This window comes from Salvia hispanica, chromosome 3 (assembly GCF_029641045.1).
Source record: "Salvia hispanica isolate PSC_SH4W2 chromosome 3, Shi_PSC_v1, whole genome shotgun sequence".
Classification (NCBI taxonomy): domain Eukaryota; kingdom Viridiplantae; phylum Streptophyta; class Magnoliopsida; order Lamiales; family Lamiaceae; genus Salvia; species Salvia hispanica.
In genome coordinates, this window is record NC_142694.1 from 50,891,974 (window position 1) to 50,912,524 (window position 20,551).

Here is a 20,551-nt window from a genome sequence, read left to right on the forward strand (position 1 = left end):
GAGGAAACATTTCATTTTTCATGGGACAACCCAAAAAGGAAAATGTTGCATTTCTAATAGGACAGAGGGAGTATTTCCTCCGTCTTATAAAAATATTGGCATTTGAAATGGCGCGGGAATTAATGCACAATTGGTAAAATAAGAGAAAAGACGAGAAGGGTTGTTAAATTAGTCTTAATGGGATAGTGAGACTCATATTATAATTAGTGTTTAATGAGTTGTAATAATGGGCCATAGTAGTATAAGTGGTAAATAAATTGATGTATATGAGTAATGAATTAAGAAAACTTTTCACAAATAAAAATATTCATATTTTTACGAGATGAACGAAAGAAAAAGTGCAAATATTTATGTTGGACGTTATAAGCTCCCACCGTCCAAGAGGGACGTTTAAATGAATATTTCATCAGTTTCATGTTGAAAATTCTCTAGGGCGAATATAGGTATGTAGGACATAATTTCTTACGCCATAAAGAACTTTCAACCTAAGTTGAGGAACGAGGTTCTCAAATTGTTTTTCGACGCTTAATTTGTAAATAACCTAACGCAATTTGGTCGGATGATTAGTATTTTTAAAATAACAGACATTGTAAAAGTATGATGATCAATGATCATTATAAACAATACACACTCATGCTTATTATTATAGACTTTTTAAAAGTGGATATATGAGCTCGAATTCCACTTGTTATCGTCCACACTAGACAAGACAATTTGTATTTTGCAACTATCAACCTTTATACTGTATAACGGGAGAGTATTAGGGTGCCATCATAGTTAGAGTGACAACGTATCATCAATCCCGTGCTGTTACGTGACACGCTATCTAGCAATATTAGGGGCGTATCCAGCAATATCATAGTAAGCGTTTTAGATGGATTTCTACAGATTACATGATAGTATTGCTGTATTAGCTATATAACAAAATAACGTTATAAAAAAAACTGTCTATATATACTGCAACTGAATGAATATTGCTGGATATGTCTCTAAAATTGCTAGATAACGTGCCACGTGGCAGCACGAGATTGGTGATACTTTGTCACTTTAAAAAAGGTGGTCATTTTAATATAATCCGTATAATGGGTCAACTAATCTTAAGTAACCATTATTAGTACTGTATCTTTTATCTTTTGTACTTACATAAATAGTTAGTGATTAATTAGCCTTTTCTTATATATTTGACCTGGTACATTTAGTGCAATAAATAAATATAATATATAACGCCCCAGTAAAAGTAAACTTTATTAGTAAAATTTGTTAACCAAAGTACTATACAACAAACTTTAATGTAAAATTTATTGACCAAAGAATAGGTGGTAAATGGTTATTTGAGAAAACTACTAATTGTAGTAATACTCCCTCCATTCCTTATTATTACTTGGGTATTCTTTTATTTTTGGAAAGTTTTAACATTTTAATGCATTTTTATTTTTAGTAAAAAGTAACACTCTTTTAAGTTTTAATCTTTTCATTCTATAGTAGTGACTGCATTTCTTTCCGGTACGAAGATTAAGAGAAAAATGTCTAATGTATTAAATAAAAAGATAATAAAGTAGAAGAGATGAGAAAGTAAATATAATAAAGTAAGAGAGATAAAAAAAGTAAGAATGGAAAAATGTTACTTTATCCGTTTCATAGCAGTGGAAATATTTTTTTCCGGCACGGAAATTAAGAAATGTGTAGTAAAGATAATAAAGTAGTAGTATAAGAGAATGAAAAAGTAAGAGTGAGAAAGTGTCTTACTCCCATCATCCGCCATTAGGAGTCCCATTTATTGGCGACACAGTTTTAAGAAATATTAAGAAAGTGGGTGAGAAAAAGTTAGTGAAATAGTGACTCTTATTTGCGGACAGAGGAAGTATTTTTTACTATGAAACATCAAAAATGAAAAAATAACTCTACTACTATGTAACGAATGAAATACTTTTTACTAAAAATGAAAATAACTCTGCTACTGTGGAATGCCCAAAATAGAAAAATGACTATATTACTATGGAATGGAGATAGTATTTTATTCTTTTTTCATTTATTTTATTTTATTCACTATTCACTTAAATATTACTACCTCCGTCCCCCAAATATTGACACACTTTGACCTAACACATGTTTTAAGAAATGTAATGGAAAGTGAGTAGAAAAAATTGGTGGGATGTGGGTCCTACTTCTAAAGTATTAGTTTTATAATAAAATGTGAGTAAAAAAGAGTTAGTGGAATATGGGGTCCACTACAAAAAATGGTAAAAAAGTGAAGTGTGTCAAACTTTCAGGAACGGACCGAAATGGTAAACTGTGTCAAACTTTCAGGGACGGAGATAATATTTTTAATTTCTTTGCCAAAAAAATTACCTCAATTAACAAAGAAAGATGAAGTAGTACAACTCAATTTATCATATTTTTAGCATGGATATACTAATATGCTAACTAATTTTAAAGTGCTAACATACATCCAATCACGTGATGCCACGTGGCACAAAAAAATGCAATATTGTAAACACAAAAATGCAATATACATTTGTAGAAGTGATAGATGAATTTTGGCAGATTGCATTTTAGTTATAGGCAAATTGCATTTTAGTTATAGGCCGATTGCATTTTTTATTATTGAGTTTTACATTTTAGATATTGATGTTTAATTTGCATTTTATATATAGACAGATTGCATTTATATATAATTTATTTTGCTCGTAGACAATTTATGTTAAAATGTAAAACTTAATAATATAAAATGCAATTTATTTATAATTAAAATATAATCTGCGAAAATGCATGCATAACTTCACAAATATATATTACATTTTTGAATTTATAATATTACATTTTTCGTGCCACTTGGCGGCACGTGATTGAATGTACGCTGCCAATCTAATCAAGAGTACACCCTAATGCTCCCCTTTTTAGCATATGCATTTTTCTGGATAGCTGTCTTTTCTCTCCACCTCCACTCCACCTATAAAGTCATAAACTGACAAAAACTTTTCAAACATGAATATTCAGAAAATTAGATATTTTAGTTCAGATTTTTATTCTGCGAATGTACCTGGCCAACAAAACAGTCCAAATGAATCCATTTATAGAAAATTGACATCCTAGAAATAGATATAGAAACATAAGATCCCATCCTTTACAGATACAGCAGACATTCTTCATATATATTCTGATTCCGATTCATCTCCACGCTCTCACTTTCATCACACTGATCTCCACTGCTACATATACATTATAACATACACAGATTATACTTTCTCTCTCTCACAAAAAATGCAGGGCGCGGGTTTAGTTTTACGTCCATTGCCTTCACTCTCCACCAATCCCCGGAGGATCTCCTCTAGGTTCAATCCCATCTATCTCCCATCCTCCGAGAAATTGATCCTCAGAAATCACCTGTCTTCGTCGTTTGCGTCGGCTTCTTTTTTGTGCCGGAAATTTACCTTCAATTTCGGTAGTTCCAAGGGGAAATCGGATGGCATCATGGCTAGTGCAACCGAGGATACCTTCGAGAGCCCCAAATCGAAGAGCTTTGCCGACACGTTGGTGCTTGGGTTGCTTTTCGCGCTTTGGGGCCTTTTTAATGTTTACTTCAATATCTATAACAAGCAGGTATTGTTGTTGTATCAATTAAATGTTGCTGCTAATTTCGTGTTGAATATGTATAGCATTACTTTTTTAAAATTTTGGTATTGAACAGAGTGGCACTTATTTTCTGGTGTTTGGTAGAACAAATTTGATCTAATTTCTGTGATTTTTTGTTATCTTGTGCTTCATGTTTCATGTTTATAGCTTCATTGTCGGATAATTTCGTGTTTACATATGGAAAATATGTGAATTTGACTGCATTTTGGTGCTAGAATGGGTGTATAAACATGCTAGACTACTACTCTACACGTGACTGTTCGGTTTGTTGGACAGAATAATCATGAGATGTAGTCTAGGATTGAGTTGTGAGATTATTTTAGTTGGAGGGTGGTGGTTATGACTAATTATCACATAATTATCCATCTAGTTATCCATATAGGATTGAGTTGTGAGATTCAATCTCATGAACTAAACACAATATTACATTTTTAATCCCGAGATAAATCTTGCAAACTGAACAATCTCATTATATAAACAGAGATACTATTTGTTAAAACTTTTCAAAGCTGACAACACGATGTTGATTGCTTGTAAATAGGTTCTCAAAGCTTTTCATTACCCGGTTACGATCAGTCTAGTTCAATTTGGATTTGGGACTATTGTTGTTGCTTTGATGTGGGCATTCAATCTCTACAAGCGGCCTAAAATCAGTGGAGCGCAGGTGCTTAATACGAAAAGCTCTTTTTTTAAAAAAAAGTTTCTCATCCATTTACAAATCTGATCATCATAGTGCATTCAACATTGGCAGCTAGCAGCAATTCTTCCATTAGCAGTGGTGCATACCTTAGGCAACCTCTTCACAAATATGAGTCTTGGAAAAGTTTCTGTCTCGTTCACTCACACGGTTAAAGCTATGGAGCCTTTCTTCTCAGTTATCCTGTCTTCCATGTTTCTTGGCGAGGTAATGATCGCTACTTCATTTATGTCAGCATTTGTTGTGGGCTCTTCTAAAACACTTTTTATGTTTGGCTTGGTATTTTTCATTTCTTTTCTTCCTGGTATTATTTGGATAGCCTCCTACAATTTGGGTGGTTTCGTCCCTTGTTCCAGTCGTTGGTGGAGTTGCATTGGCATCAATGACTGAGGTCTCCTTCAACTGGTACGTATCCATGGCACACTGTTGTCGACCAATCCTTGTTGTACACCGTATTGATCTCAAGTTTTCTTCACAGAATTCGTGCTATCTTTGTTTTTTAAGGGCGGGTTTCTGGAGTGCAATGGCTTCAAATTTATCAAATCAATCCCGCAATGTGCTTAGCAAAAAAATGATGGTTAAGAAAGAGGTATACTTGCTGCCCATTGATTAGCCACGAGATTCCTTCCAAGTCATGCTTCAGCTCCATCTTCTCTTTATGCAGGAATCCCTCGATAACGTAACTTTATTCTCAATAATTACTGTCATGTCATTCATCTTGAATATACCTGTTGCACTCTTCATGGAGGGTGTCAAGTTCACGCCTTCGTACCTTCAGGCTGCTGTACGTAATTCATGCTTTTTAATTTATTTGGATCGAGCTAGATTCCTTACAAGATGTTTTGTTTTAACAATCTTGCTGATAATCACTGGTTTTTTTTATGTGAAGGGGTTGAATGTCAATGAAATCTACACTAGGTCCCTCTTGGCAGCTCTCTGCTTCCACGCATATCAGCAGGTAATCGGCTCGTTATGATATATGTGTTTCTTGACATGATCAGCGCTGAGAATTGTTTTTCGCAGGTTGCTTACATGATATTGCAGCGCGTTTCGCCTGTCACCCACTCTGTTGCCAATTGTGTTAAGCGGGTGGTGGTTATTGTGTCATCTGTACTCTTCTTCCGTACACCAGTTTCACCCATTAACGCTCTAGGTATAACTGAGTTTCTCCGGCTTAGATCGACATGAAAGTAGGTTTAAAGATGAAATCTCAGTTGTGATCTGACTACTGTTTTTGTTGGTGTAGGTACTGCCATAGCTCTTGCTGGAGTTTTCCTTTACTCTAGAGTAACTAGCATTAAGCCCAAGCCAAAAACTGCTTGAAATTCCCCTTGGTAAATGAGCGTTACACGAAATCTTCTAGTAGTGTAGTGACATGATTTTTGAAGAAATGTGACATGTTGTGATGATTAGGTAGCTATTAGTTTCACAAGAATGAAAGAAAGTCACGAAATATAGTGACATTTGAAAGTGTAATTTAATTTATTACCTTTCTAATGGAACAGAATTTACAGTTTATACGCACTAAGTTAAGTAGATGCGATGTAATTCAATTTTGTTACATCGAAAAGACCACTATTTTGTTTTTGGTAATTGGTATATTCATGTTTCAAGAATGTTGTGATTTATGGTAATGCATTTTTGCCCTCGAACTGATAGAGAATAGTTATATTGGGCTGTTGATTGATTATAAATCTGAAAAAATTGGTATGTTGGTTATCTTGTGTATTGTTTCATGCCACCATTACCATATGTGATTCTTGAAATGTTGATGTCATGGATAAGATTATATAGCTACCCTTAAATTACACTTAATTTGAGAGTATAAATTTAGACATGTTAGAGTATCATATTGCCGCTTATCTAAAAAGACATTTTTTTCATTCAATAATTACACATCAGACAGTATAGATCCCCACTTTCATGTTTCTCTTTTCATTCAATTATTATATACTGCTACTACATAAAGAAAAGAAAATTGTGACAGCCGATCTATAACTATACAGAAAGCATGTAAAACATGCTCTTGGAGCGACGCTCTTATGGAAAAAGCGTGTGTTCCTTTGCCATTTTGAGGGTAAGTGGATAGCTTCAGCCACACAGTTTTGGTTATAAATGTCATGTATATTTCATTACTTGTTTTTCTTCAGGATCACTCTGGTGAAGAGGTTGCTCCTAATAAATGTTAGTAACATGTATATTTATGTAATGGAAATTTATGTTAACCTTTCTATATTGATGTATTCATGTATCTGATTCAATTCTTAATTCAAGGAAATCGTTATTTGTCACATGCATGTTCAACAGTTCAACCGTGCTCTCTACGGATAACATTCTCATCACTATTCATAGATATGGCCCTATTTTTATTTATATTTTATTTCATGTACTTATCGCACAACCCCCCCAATCATACTATTCCCTAAGAACATGCTCTTCCACTGTTCATGAGTCCTACTATTCTATCATTCTATATAATACCTACAATTACTAAAAACATTTTCTTAAAATAAAAAACTTCATTAAAAACCCGAAATACCATTGCAAATTCTTAATAAATTAAAAATTACATAATTGAAATTCTAAAAATTTAAAATTGTATAATTTAAATCCTAAAATTAAAAAAGTACTCCCTCCGTCCGCAAATAGAAGTCTCGTTTTTCCATTTTAGTCCGTTCGCGAATATGAGTCCCGGTTCACTTCTATCATAAATGGTAATAGGGTTCCACATTCCACTAACTCGTTCCTCTAACATTTAATTTAAAACTAATATATACAAGTGGACTCATATTCCACAAACTTTTTCCATCTGCTTTTATTAACATTTCTTAAAACCTGGGCCGACAAAAAATGTGACTCCTAATGACGGACGAAGGGAGTACATATTTCATGTCAACAAATGAAAACTACTTATCCGGTGGCGGGCGGTGGAGGGTCATACCTGATTGCACTTCGAGGGCTTCAATCATCCGGGCATGTACAATTTGTTGTGGATTCATCCGGGATGTGTCGATGTGGAGAACAGTCTGCAAATACCTGAATAATGTGTTCACGTTAGAAATGATAGGTTGGGGTGGACGTATGAGGGTCGGTTGGACTTGGCTCTGTGTGCGATGGCGGCTAGCCTTCGTCCCTTGCGGAAGATGTCGCGAACCGCTCGGATTGGCGTCGGCGGATTGGCGTCGAAACTATCCAAGTGACGTCAACTTACCACCTCGTCCTCGCCGATGTCGGATTGTGACCTCAACCGTTTCCCGGTGGTGCCCGAGGAGGATTGGGTGCCTCCCGCCCACTTTGGCAAATGGTGAACCTTCTTCCACGTCATGATATGCTTGAATAGTTTGTGCATCATCGTTTGGTAGGACAACATGCCTGATCATGATGTCGGCGTCACTCGTGCCGCTGCCGGCCGTCCTCATTCCCTTGGAACTTTTGGATTTCATCGCATTGTGCAACATACTTGCCTTGCGCTCTCTAGTTCCAGTCGGTCGCTTGACATTGTAGATGTTGACGATGCGCTCCCAAAACGTCCCCCGTTTTGATTGGTTCCGATGACTGAAACTTCCGACACCGAAACATAGGCCTCGAACAATTTCTCCATCTCTTCTCGGGTGTACGGAGTGCGACATTGAAATCCAGTGTATTGTTGAAGGGGGTGTTGCCCTCTGGAAGTTAGGACAACGGTTGTGTCGAGCCGTATTCGGGCGTCCACCCGCATTACCCATCGATGACATTCTACATGTCCCCTGGGTAAGGTCGAGCCTTGGGTAGCCGTAGGCGCTGAACAACCCGTATCCGATGACGGGATCGACATCGAATCGTTGAACCACTAGTTCCAACCGCCGAGGGTGTGTGGGGATTGTTGGCTGGACATATTTGCAAAATAGAGATAGAGAAGAGTTTTTGAAAATTTGAGAGAGAAAATATCGATAAAATGTGATGCATTTTGGAATAAATAAATAAATTATAAATGGAGAAAAATGGATACTTCCTCCGTCCCACTATAAGTGAACTATTTTCCTTTTTTGGGATGCTCTACTCCAAATAATACATTTTTAAAAATAGAAATATCTCTCTCTCTACTTTTTCCATCTTTCTTACTTTTTTTTCTCTCTAATTAACTCATAAAACAAAACCACATAAAATCCTCTGTCGGATAGAAATGTTCCACTTAGGCAGTGAGAACTTTTTTTAATTAAATTTGATTTTTCAAATTTTCAAATTAAAAAAAAAATCATTTTTCAACGGATAAATCTCCTTTCATTATTAATTCCTATCCATCATTCAAGGAATTTAGTGCCACATATATTTATACTTCCTATGTCCCACAAAAATATGCTCTTTTTTTCTTTTAAGTCATTCCTATAAGAATATGTACTTTCTTGATATGACCACGAGTGCTCGACGTCAAGGGTCTTCATTTCGGCGTGAGCCATGGGTTGATTGGGGCCCAAGGATGGAAGAGAAGACAAGCCAATGATCCAACAAAGCTAGAGGGCTTCCCGACGAGGCAATGAATAGAGACGGCTCTGACTCGATTTATTTTAAACACGAGATTTACCCGCAAGTGTACGAGGCTATCGTAGTATAGGCAAGTCAAGAGTATCGTATCCACAGAGACTAATTAAGAGCTTAAGTACCTCGAACCAAGATCATTCGCTATTTAGACAACCGAAGATTGAGTTTTTGTATCTAAATCCTAAGAACAATGAATCAAAACAAAGTAAATAAAATAAAGATGAGTGAATTGAAGAGAAAGTGGAGAAAGAGTAGAGCTTTGGGATCTAACTATAATGTTATAGTCTTGATTAATCTCACTAAACCTCTAAATCAATCTTCAAGCTATGCCGACTACGGTCTCAAGAGTTACTGAGCTATCACGAAGGTAAGATCATGCCTTCTCTCGAATGCACATGACTTGTAGGTTGCATGCTAGGCCCAAAGTCTCCTTATAGTGTAAGCACACAACTCCAAAAGGCTCCTAAGATTTATATCCTCACACAAAACCTCACTCCTCTCGGATGATATTGATTAAGGTGTTGTCCACTCCCAAATCACACATTTGTTAAACAACTCTCGTATATTGTAACAATGTAAAGATGCATTCAAACGGGTAGCTAATCCAATGAATGTAAAGGCGCAGGAATGACAAAATAACTACATGAGCCAAGCATAACATTAAAAGATCGATTCACCTATTTGTGTCTCTAGGATTATTAGGAAAGTCGCTACCATAGGATAAGCCCTCTCTCGAGTGCACCTACCCAGTTGATTAGATTCTAAATATCAAAGTCTCCTTCCAATAGATTAGATTCTAATTCCTTAAGTTCCTTAGACTCAAGCCCTCACAAAAGATCCCCTCTCTCGAGTGTAGATAAACCATGTGTTGTACTCGTTCCTTTTACCACATAAAACTAGCTATCTCTCGATTAATCTAGTTAAACGGACATGGTTCTAAAGTTGGCAAAAAAAAAGAACAATAAAAGCACAAGAACAAGCAAAATAACCACAAGAGCTAGGCGAAGGTTCAATTCAATTAAATCAAAACATATTCAAAGTAATCTTCACCCAAAGCTCCACAAATGTATCTAGCTACTCATGTTTAACAAGAATTCAACAAAATCATTGGTAGAAAACATGGAAAACACAAGTAAATTGATACTAAATGTCCCAGAGATGAATTGGGGGTTGAGAATCCTTCGTATTGATGGTTGAACTCTTCTCCATCGCCCTCCTCTTGCTCTTGGAGAAAATTGTTGTATATGGATGTTTGGAGGCGGAAGAATGGTGTAGGAGGCGGATCGGCGTAAAAAATCTGTGAACCCTAGGCGCTGCACATATATATAAAGCAAAACACCCGCCCGGCCGTGCCCGGGCGCTTTCTTCTCAAACCGGGCGTTTAGTCTGTCCCCGGGCGTTTTCTTCTCAAACCGGGCGTTTTCACTGGACTGGGCAGTGTTCGTCTAATGGCCATAACTTCTTCTACGTGACTCCGATTGAGGCGTGCAAGATACCCACGTGAAGCTCTTTTGAAGACAAAGAGAATGGTATGAATTAAGAGCTGATTGGACTTCGAAATCTCCAGAAAAACTGCCTCGAACTAAGGCTATTGCACATCCACTTGTTTTGCACATTTTTCTACACATTCTTCACAAAATGGTCAAATACCAAAATAATAGAGAAGTAATCATAATCATACCTGATAATAGACGAAATGTGATCAAAACCATGCAAGATTACTCTCTAAAACCAAGCAAAATCCAAGTATGTCAGGCTCGGATTTGAGGACAAATCATTTCCAAGAAGGGGAGGATGATACGATCATGGAAGCCGTGCGTCAAGAATTTCAACTACAGTTAGATTCAACCGGCAATCGTCCTATTGAGATGATATCCGAAAGCTATGAAACTACCACCATTGTCTTTCTCTTGGAAACAGCTTTGCGTGGGTATCTTGCACATCCCAATCGGAGTCCGAATGAGGGAGTTATGGCGGTTTTATGGAAGTCGCGCAGAGAAGGCCGGGAGCTTCAGAAAGAACGCCCGACCGGGCGTTTCGCTTGTGAAATCGCCCGGGGACAGGGAAAACGCCTGGGCCGGGTGTTTTGGCCTGTGAAAAACGCCCGACTGGGCGATTTTACCGATACTTAGATTTTGTGGGCCAATTTGCTATTTTTGGACCCTTAGTATAAATACCTCTTGATGTCTTTTTATTTGCTAGATTTTGCTGAATTAAAGTTTCTACCCTAGAGAGTTTCCTCTTTGAGGATTGTATCCAATTCCTTCCTTGAAGGTTGCTTGTTTCCATCTTTGATTGACTCAAGTAGAGGTATGCATCAATGGGGTGTATCCATTGAGTAGTGGAGCCAAGAGGTGATAGAGCTATTGAAAGTTGCCTAGGGTTGTTTCCATTCTTTTGGTCAAGGTCCTATGTCATAACTCTTTTATCTCATCATTATACACATGCTTTCCATTCCTAATCTTCCATCAATTCTTGTTTAGATTCAATTTTTGTTGGTTGGATCTTTTATTATCTTTTGCTTTGTGTTGAGAAATTGAAAATAACATCACAAAAGTAATTAGATCAAACATCATCAATGAGTAATTTCTTGGGAAATGGATCACAAAATACATGGATTCTTATCATTTTTAATTTTGGAAAGTCTTTTATCTCTAATGAGGTGAGACATATTATCCACTAACAATACTTTATTATTTTTTCTTTCTACCTCTTCTAATTTTACCAATTTTACATTAAAACTCTTACCTAATCCAAAGTACATATTATTTGGGGACGGAGGAGCGTAAATAGCTAATGTTTTGTTGAGTAACAGTATGTAGTAATAACGCATACTATGCTTAATTGTCATGTACGTGTGTCGTCTCTTATACATTGAGAAAGAAAAGAAACACCATAGAATAACTCTATAAAAGAAAATCATCAATCACACTATTCTACCTATAAAACAGAGTTTTTTTTTTTATTAATTTTATTAAAAAACAAATTTTCATATTAAAACAATATTAATAAATTAAACAAAACAAAAGAATTAATTTTCTCAGTGGCTACTGCTGCAATGCAACTACGGCCAGCTTTCAACCACGGGTTGAGGTAGAACGGTCGGCGGGCCGGCTGAACCGAGTCTGGGACGTGCAATGCAGCCGGATCCGGATGCTGTTAATTTGGATTTATAGATGTAGATGGGCTCCATATTTATAATTACTTAGATTTTGTCAGTCAATCAAGTTCCAAATAATTGCATTGAATTTTGATTGCGAACATTATTGCGGTCACTTTTTCCACATGACAACATTTCATTTTCCTTCTTGCTCAAATACGCCATTCAAAGAAATTTTTTTTTCTCATGTTTTTCTCTACCCTTTTTTCTAACAGTAGAACTATAAGAATATTTTAAAAAATTTGTATCCTTTAAATTTATAAAAATCTTATACCACTTTTGACCTCATCTGTGAGTATTCCTGTCGTCTAATTTATATTAATATATTTGTTTTGTTTCATACGTTCACTTTTATTTGAATTTTTTTAGAATTATAACATCATTATTTTATTTATTTGAATTTTTTTAGAATTTTAACTATAACTTCAAATAAATTAATAAAACCATAATAATTAATACTAATAATTTTTGAAATATTAAAATCAAATTTAATATACTAAATAAAGTTATAACAATAAACATGAAATAAACGAGAATGATTAATAATTCAATATATATGCTCGTACTAAGAAAAATTAGCCTTGGTTTTTGAATTATTTACCAAAAACTATCCTAGTGCAATTAAGTAATTTAACTTATATGTATATGGTTTAATTGTAGTAATATGACCAGCTAATAATGCAAATTGCGTACAAAGAAACCTAAGGGATAACTTCTTCACTTCGGGATCACGCCTTGACAATCTACTACTATTACACATTTACACACATATATATTTCAACATTATAAAGTTGTTGTCGGTGCAATACTATCTCCATTTATATTAAATCCCTATATAATATCTTGTAAGTGTTTGTATTGTTATTGGTTTTGTAATAACTTCACGAGCAAGACATAACTTTCCCAAATTTATGGACTAAAATATATTCATTGTGATAACGCTCAAATCCAATATCTATGCGCCCATAGTAAAAATGAGTATTTCTATAAAAACTCTATGCTCAAATCCAAGATACATTATAAATTATATTATTAGTATAAAACAAGATCCTACAAATTAAATTATTAGTATAAAACAAGATCCTACAAATTTGCGAATTTTAGTCTTTATAGTAACATTTCACTATTTTTTGCTTCGAATATTTACTTTTTCAGAAGAGGAACTTCAAATGTTTTAATCTTTCTTTGTGGGGGTGGGGTAGATGCTAAACATAACATGCTTTATTATTAACTTCCTACAAAAATTCAATATTATCATTTATCAAGAATTTAAAGTTTTAAACTAGTCTACATGCCTTTTTACAGCTGCTTTATTCCTTCATTCTCATATGACCAGCAAACAGCATTAAATTACATGTTCAAAAGAATCTTACAAACAATCCAACACAAATTCCACATAAGCAAACACTACCAACCCATATAAATCCCAACATTCTTTCCTTCTCTTTAAACATATAAAGACTCAACTCAAACCAAGGCTGCAACTGTTCAACAAAAGTGACAATTCCTGCATTTTAACTGACTTGAAAAGAAATACTTAAATATTAATTTGCATGGGAATATAAAAGATTGTGACAACAGATGTTGGACCAGTCCCTATTTGAGGATCTTACGGGGATAGCAAAAATATAAAAAGGCTGAAGCTTATGCTCAAAGCATCTCCCTCTCTCACTTAAATTTTTAAAAAGTTTGTTGAAGTAAGCAAAGCATCTCTTCTTAGACACCTCCACATACCATTGGTTTCCCCTGCAAGCATTCCAACCTTTCTTTGCTTACAATTAAGAGCTATTCCTTTTCTACAATCTTTCATTTTTTAAAACATCTACCATTTTTCTTCTTCATAGCTTTCTGTGCAAATAGCCCTCCAAAGTTTGGAATCTTCATATGAAAATGCTAATCAAATTTCTCTCAACTTAACTAATGTTATCATTAAATATGGCTGCATTTCCCCCTTCCTCAATAGCAGCCAGCAATATTTGCATTGGCATTTCTTGGAATCCATGCTTTCTTTCAAACTCTTACAACCTTTTAAGTACCATAAAGCTCAACTGTTTATTGTTCAAATGTTAGTAGATTCTTGTGCATCCTCTTCAAGAAAATAGAGGACTTCTAATCATACATTCAATTCAATTCTTTGATACCTTAGTTGAATTTTTGTCAAAAGAGAGTTTGCATTCTATTTCTGGCCCAAAAACATTGTTTTTACATTTGGGATTTCTCCAAAAACTCAGATTTAGATTGGGACAGAAGAAGCATGAGTTTCTTGACATTTATCACTGGATCCACCAAATCATGGCAGCCAGCCATGACTGTAAACACAACAACTGCAGCTTATTGGTTAAACTGGAGGGTGCTGCTCTGTTCGTTGTGGGTGCTGATGTCGATGGTGTTCGCCTCTCTTCTTATATCGAAGCATGAATGCCGAAGGAGTTCACTAGAAAATGCAGAGAACCAGGAGAAAGAATTACCCGGATTCTTGCATGAAGATGAGGTGTGGAGACCGTGCCTTCGAAGCATTCATCCTGGCTGGCTCCTCGCATTTAGAGTGTTCGCCTTTCTGATGCTTCTGTTGATGCTTATACTGAATGTTGCTGTTGACGGGGGGAGCATTTTTTACTTCTACACACAGTAAGTCTTCAAATTTCTAGCAATTTTTTTTACTATCCTTCTAATGATAAGTCATTTATTTGAATGAATAAGATCTTCAACATTCTGTTTTAGTAGTTAAATCTCTAACTTGTTCTATTCAATAGGTGGACTTTCACACTGATCACAATTTATTTTGGGGTAAGTGAATAATGGACTAATTCACTATTTCCCAACATACATAGATTTTCATTCCTTCTAATCCTTTCACATTCAAATTTTATGTAGCTTGGATCATTTCTGTCAATTCGTGGATGCTATGAATATGACGACAGAGGTTATGCTGAGGAGCATTTGGACACGGAGCGTGGCAAGGGCAAGGAGGGGAATCAACAACAAATTGTTCGCCAAGAGGCAGGATGCTTGGCATATATTTTCCAGATCATTTTTCAGGTGAATGAATGTCAGAGATATCTGATTCATAACATGCTTATCTTTGATGACCTCTAAACAGCTTATTCCATTTTTGTTTCAATCAGATGAATGCCGGAGCTGTAATGCTGACAGACTCAGTCTTCTGGTTCATACTAGTGCCCTTTCTTGTCATCAAAGATTACCATTTCAATTTTGTAAGTACTATTTCAATTAGATGCTTCATTTGTCATCTCACTTTCCCATTGTTTTCTTGTGTAACAGTTTTCTGATCCCAACTTTCTTGCAGTTGATCATAAACATGCACTCAATAAACGCGGTGTTTCTGCTCGGGGAGACTGCTCTAAACAGTCTAGTAAGTTACAATTAGTTATATCTCCTATCTATACTACAAGCAACTTATCGCGATCCTTAAACTGGTGCAGAGGTTTCCGTGGTTTAGAATCGGATACTTTTTTCTGTGGACTTGTGCTTATGTTCTGTTTCAATGGATACTACATGCCTGTGTCTGGATATGGTAAGATTCTGATATTCCCCATTTCTTTTCCATCATAATGCATTTAGTGACATGAATTCTTTTATTTCTGAAATAGGTGGCCTTATCCCTTTCTTGATCTCTCATCTTCCTATGCACCATTGTGGTAAGCAAAAAGCAACCTTTCCTTTCCTCAAACTATCATTTTATTCTAAGAAAAAGAAGACTCTAGAAACCCGAGCACAGAACATGGACCGTCTGCCTTGAGCACTCACTCACACACGCGTGCAACTGTACTTATCGCGTTTTAGCATCTAAACATGCTACACAAACAAGCATTGTTATTTAGTACTCTTGATAAGTTTCATAGCTAACAAGAATGTATGTTTTTGATAGGTATTCAACTGTGGCATTGATGCAAATACCATGCTACGGCATTTTTGTGCTAATAATGAAGGGGAAACATTCTTGTCTAAAGAAGTGGTTTCCTGAGTCATATTGGTATGCTCACCTCTGAAATACCGTGATTGAAGACTTCAATTCTAATTCCAATTCCAATTCCAATTCACATCCTCGTACAAAACGGAGCCTAAAAAGTTTTGAGCTTTTCGAAGGAAAACAAAGTGGCAAGGTGAGGCCATTTCAATCGTGGTTAGAAACAAGAGGTGGATTAGTAGATTTTGAGAGATGTGCATGCCAGTACAGATTGTTACTCCATAAATGTATGTAACTAGAAATAGATTTCAGACACGAATATAGGGATACATATATATATTCTTCAATCTTCATGTAGCCGTCGCTTTCATTCTTTGTCATACCACTGCATGTCTTGAAGCTTACAAGCTATGCACGTTACATTTGTCAGCAATCTCATAATGATATAAAAAACTTTTTACAAGTTGTATAATACTCCCTCTGTCCCATTAGAAATGCAACGTTTTCCTTTTTGGTCTGTCCCATTAAAAATGAAACGTTTCTAAAAATGGAAATAATACTCTCTCCATTTTTTCTTCTCTCTTACCTTACTCTCTCTTCATCAACTCACAAAACAACACTGCATAAAATCTCGTGCCGAAAAGCAAAGCAAATGTTGCATATTTAATGGGACGGAGGGAGTACTATAGTACTATTAGATTACAAATTGCACAAATTATAGGAGTACAATAGTACTATTAGATTACAAGTTGCAAGAATTTGTATAGGAAAATAAAAGTAAGGGTCATATACGTATTATCTGTCTACGAAGAATGACCTAAATTTTTTATTACTATTAAAAATACTTTGTTTATTTTGGCGGACTATAAGCAACTTCTAAAAACTAGTTCACATATAAAGAAATTTAAGACTCCATTCTCACATGATTTTATTATTAATAAAAACAAATAAAAAATTCATTAATGGTTAAATTTTCTAGTCTTGGGGTATGTTAATTTAATACGAAATATTTTAATAATATTAACAACACATCTATTCAAAGCTAATCTATTGTACGTAGTAAATAGGAGCAACAAAATAGTTCCACGGACTTAGAAGACAAGACCACTAAACAAATAATATAATAGAACTGACTCTGAAACGAAAAATATAAATAACTTAAACAAAAAGTATAACAAAATTATAGTCCATCTGTCCCTGAATTTTGTCACATTTATTTATTTTCATATGTCCCACAAAATTTAATTACAGAAATAAAAGGAAATAAAATTCGATTAAGATTTTGAAAATATAGTGTTTTGTGTATATCCTTGTTGGCAATTTGCGTTAAGATTGAAAAGGTTCAATTATTTTGAAATTGAAATGGAGGAGGTGACAAAACTCTTGACGTCACGAAGCAAGAAAGCAAATTCAGGCAGTTCGGGAAAGGTATAAAAGGCATGAAACGCATTGGGATAGTTGGCCACCACCACTCGTTTTCCACAGCTCTCCAACCACTCGGCATACCTGCTGTCCCAATCCTGCAGCGGATCATTCCCTCCCACAACCACCAAACTAGCCGGAAACTCGAGCTCCTTCAGCGGCACCTTCCCAAACACATTAGCCGCCGGGTGATCTCTGTCCGCCCCCTCCGGAAGAAACGCCCTCCAATACTTGTCCGTCTGCTTCACACTCAGCACCGGCGCCTTATTCCCCAGCCTCACCTCCGACTCCGTCCGTTCCTCTCCCCCGAAAAACGGCTGCACCGCCACCACTCCCACGATTCTCATTTTCTCAAAGACTACTTTCCTCTCCGCCACTCTCACCGTCACGTGATGCGCTATGTTGCCCCCCGCGCTGTCGCCGCCGATGAAACATTTGCTCACATCGGCATTCGCCGGTAGGATGTTGTGGCGCCGCGCGTCGATGAATTTCAGCGCCTCCAACCCGTCCTCGTATTGGGTGGGCCACCTACGTTCACAATTTAAACTCTCATTTACTTTTTTCATTTTACACTTTACTTTCTATACTAATACTAGTAGTAGTAATATAATCCTTAAAAATAAAAACTTTTGAAACAATATGAATTTTTAATACACAATTAATTGGCACAGTAAAAAAAATTAATTGGTTAAATAAAATAGAAGGAGAAAACAATGATTAAATAAGAGATATGAAAAGAAAAGTGATGAAAGTAATGTAAGCAGATTATGGAATACAGTTCCTAAAATAAAGAATTTTGAAAAATTTTATTTTTAAAGGACATATCGAAAAATGGAAATAGTAGTAGTTACTATTTTTAAGAGATCGTGGGTAGTATAAAAGTGAGACCTATATTCAATTATGAGTAGTGATAAAATGCAAATTTATATATTGTATAAACTCAAAACTCCTCAGCACAGCTTTAATGTTGTTTCAATACAATATCAACACAGTGTAAAATTTCAAGATTTTAATATAACACAGTATCAATATAATATCAACACAGCATCAATCATTGACTACCGTTGAAATTCAGTTGACATTTTTCTGTTGATGATTTTTTGTGATCTGTTGACATTTTTCAATGGTCCAAATCATAGTTTTGAATTTGTACAATATTTAGAGTTTTCATTTGATCACATTCCATTCAATTACATGGTATTTATATGCACATGTAAAAGGAAAAAAAGAAACTTTTGTTCACAATATCTATACCTGTGGTTGGGGGTGAGGCGGTAGTTGATGGAGGCGACGACGGCAGGGATGGCGACGGCCAGGTGGCTGCAGAGGTGGTCGAAGTACTTGGTGTCGGGTCCGTAGTTGGCGAATCCGCCGCCGTGGAAGTATACGAGCAAGGGGAGGGGCTCGGAGGCGGGAGTGGCTGGGATGAAGAGGCGGAGCCACAGGTTGCGAGAGGCGTCGATTATGATGTCGGAGGTGGAGACGCGGGTTTTGTTCACGACTTTGGTGGCTGGTGCTCGTGTTTTCGAGTCTATGAGGCCGAAGAGGAATGGGTTGATCGTGCCGTCGCGCCGTGTTATCAAATCTAATAGAAAGAGCTTTATTCTTGTCACCAATGGCAGTGAAGCCATTCTTGTATAAAAAGGAGAAGCAAGAGAGGTCTATGCGTTCTTAGGAAGACGAAGTTTGGCAAGTTGGTGGCCTTACTTGTAAGCATTTATGATGAGTTAATGGGATGTTTTTGGACTTTTGTATTGATGATTTATCTTGGAGTTAAGGAAATGTCGCTTACATCTGTCCGCATTTGGCTTATGTGAGCATCGAGAGTGTCGCAGGCGGCTTGTAACCGAACATTTGGTGACTTCAATTAATCTTATTTCCATGATGTGTGTCGACCGGCAATAACGGCTCATGATGACGATGATCGTTCAATAAAAGGAATCAATTTATAGCAACTGCAACCCAACAAGATCAAAATAAGGACCACTTTGTAATTAAGAGGCCAGTAAAATGGTGAGATATTATTTAACATAAAAAGTTTTTAACTTCTGGAAATATAATTAAGAGGCTTATTTATGGACGACACAAGTTTTAGAGAAAGAAAAAAACAGATACAATAAAAAAGACAAGGAAAAAAGTAAATAATACTCCCTCCGTCTTAGATTTATAGTCACATTTTGCTATAAAAGTCCGTCTCACATTTATAGTCACATTTAGAATTTTCCATATTTGGACATAAAATTTTACCCCATTATTCACTAAAATTACACTCAAATGTCATTATCTACATTAAAATAAATCAAAACAAAAATAAAAACCAACAAGTCAAAAAGTGACTCATCTTCAACCAACTCACTTCATTTATTACACACTCCATCATCTCACTCCACCATCTAATTTCATTTATTACACACTTCACCTCTCACTTCATTAATTACACACTCCACCTATTCTTTGAAACTCATGTCATAACTAAATGTGACTATAAATTTGGGACGGAGGGAGTATATGGGAGGGGAGTAGAAAAAGTGGATAAAGTATGAGAGAGAAACTTTCGATTTTAAAAAATGGGTCTATTTTCTGTGAACATCTCAAAATGAAAAAATGAACTATTTTTCGTGAACGTTGGGAATATATAAAAATAGGACTCGCATTCTACAATTTTTTTGCAATCGACTTTATATTACATTTTTTAAAATATGTGTTAGGTTAAAGAATAACAAATTACTGGGGACAAAGAAAGTAACAAACATAGCTTTAAATTTATAACGTAAATTCATTATTGTACTCATCTAAACAAAAATTGACCCGAATTCTGAATTCTGACTGAAGTTGAAAATTTGGCCTAAAATTTGGCCTGAATAATAAAATTTGCAAAAACAAATAACAATAAACATGAAATGGACTAATGATAAGGCTCGTTTCATGCATCTATCTTGGGGTGAAATTCTAAAAATTTTTGGAAACTAATGAATGAATTTAAGCCAGGCGTGTAAACAAATCTGCTGAACATGAACTGCATGAAGGAAATAAGCGGACGACGGATAAAGGAGGAAATAGAGCATTTTTACACCTGTTGTGAACTGATCAAGTGAGCGGAGAGTGGAGGCAACCAAAGGAGATGAAGCATATTTTAAAGATCCTTAGGCGAGGGGCAGAACTGACATTTTGGAAGAGAAGTACCCTAGTGATT

General features: G+C 35.8%; 3 protein-coding genes across 3 annotated transcripts; 2 read left to right on the forward strand and 1 right to left on the reverse strand.

The window, feature by feature from the left end:
• Positions 1-3,093: 3,093 nt before the first annotated feature.
• On the forward strand, positions 3,094-5,923 carry LOC125215151 (phosphoenolpyruvate/phosphate translocator 1, chloroplastic-like). The gene is made up of 9 exons (XM_048116481.2): positions 3,094-3,600; positions 4,175-4,297; positions 4,385-4,537; positions 4,650-4,735; positions 4,835-4,919; positions 4,995-5,114; positions 5,220-5,288; positions 5,354-5,483; positions 5,577-5,923. The coding sequence occupies exons 1-9, from the start codon at positions 3,262-3,264 to the stop codon at positions 5,651-5,653; spliced, it is 1,182 nt and encodes a 393-aa protein (XP_047972438.2). The 5' UTR covers positions 3,094-3,261; the 3' UTR covers positions 5,654-5,923.
• A 7,770-nt stretch (positions 5,924-13,693) lies between these two features.
• Positions 13,694-16,293, forward strand: LOC125215890 (UDP-N-acetylglucosamine-N-acetylmuramyl-pyrophosphoryl-undecaprenol N-acetylglucosamine protein). The gene is made up of 8 exons (XM_048117472.2): positions 13,694-14,636; positions 14,762-14,795; positions 14,883-15,047; positions 15,134-15,223; positions 15,316-15,381; positions 15,452-15,543; positions 15,620-15,667; positions 15,898-16,293. The coding sequence occupies exons 1-8, from the start codon at positions 14,263-14,265 to the stop codon at positions 16,016-16,018; spliced, it is 990 nt and encodes a 329-aa protein (XP_047973429.1). The 5' UTR covers positions 13,694-14,262; the 3' UTR covers positions 16,019-16,293.
• Positions 16,294-17,190: 897 nt separating this feature from the next.
• Positions 17,191-19,060, reverse strand: LOC125216206 (putative carboxylesterase 18). The gene is made up of 2 exons (XM_048117863.2): positions 18,613-19,060; positions 17,191-17,886 (listed from the first exon to the last, which is right to left on the reverse strand). Exons 1-2 carry the CDS (start codon positions 18,987-18,989, stop codon positions 17,283-17,285), a joined length of 981 nt encoding a protein of 326 aa, XP_047973820.2. The 5' UTR covers positions 18,990-19,060; the 3' UTR covers positions 17,191-17,282.
• Positions 19,061-20,551: the final 1,491 nt, after the last annotated feature.

Bases quoted from the DNA above. Each gene is read 5' to 3' on its own strand.
- LOC125215151 (XM_048116481.2), top strand. From the start codon at position 3,262: ATGCAGGGCGCGGGTTTAGTTTTACGTCCATTGCCTTCACTCTCCACC. The intron at 4,920-4,994 runs GTATACTTGCTG...CTCTTTATGCAG, and splicing joins AAATGATGGTTAAGAAAGAG to GAATCCCTCGATAACGTAAC. The intron at 5,289-5,353 runs GTAATCGGCTCG...TGTTTTTCGCAG, and splicing joins GCTTCCACGCATATCAGCAG to GTTGCTTACATGATATTGCA.
- LOC125215890 (XM_048117472.2), top strand. From the start codon at position 14,263: ATGAGTTTCTTGACATTTATCACTGGATCCACCAAATCATGGCAGCCA. The intron at 15,048-15,133 runs GTGAATGAATGT...TGTTTCAATCAG, and splicing joins TTTTCCAGATCATTTTTCAG to ATGAATGCCGGAGCTGTAAT. The intron at 15,224-15,315 runs GTAAGTACTATT...ACTTTCTTGCAG, and splicing joins AAGATTACCATTTCAATTTT to TTGATCATAAACATGCACTC.
- LOC125216206 (XM_048117863.2), bottom strand. From the start codon at position 18,989: ATGGCTTCACTGCCATTGGTGACAAGAATAAAGCTCTTTCTATTAGAT. The intron at 17,887-18,612 runs GTATAGATATTG...TTGTGAACGTAG, and splicing joins CGCCTCACCCCCAACCACAG to GTGGCCCACCCAATACGAGG.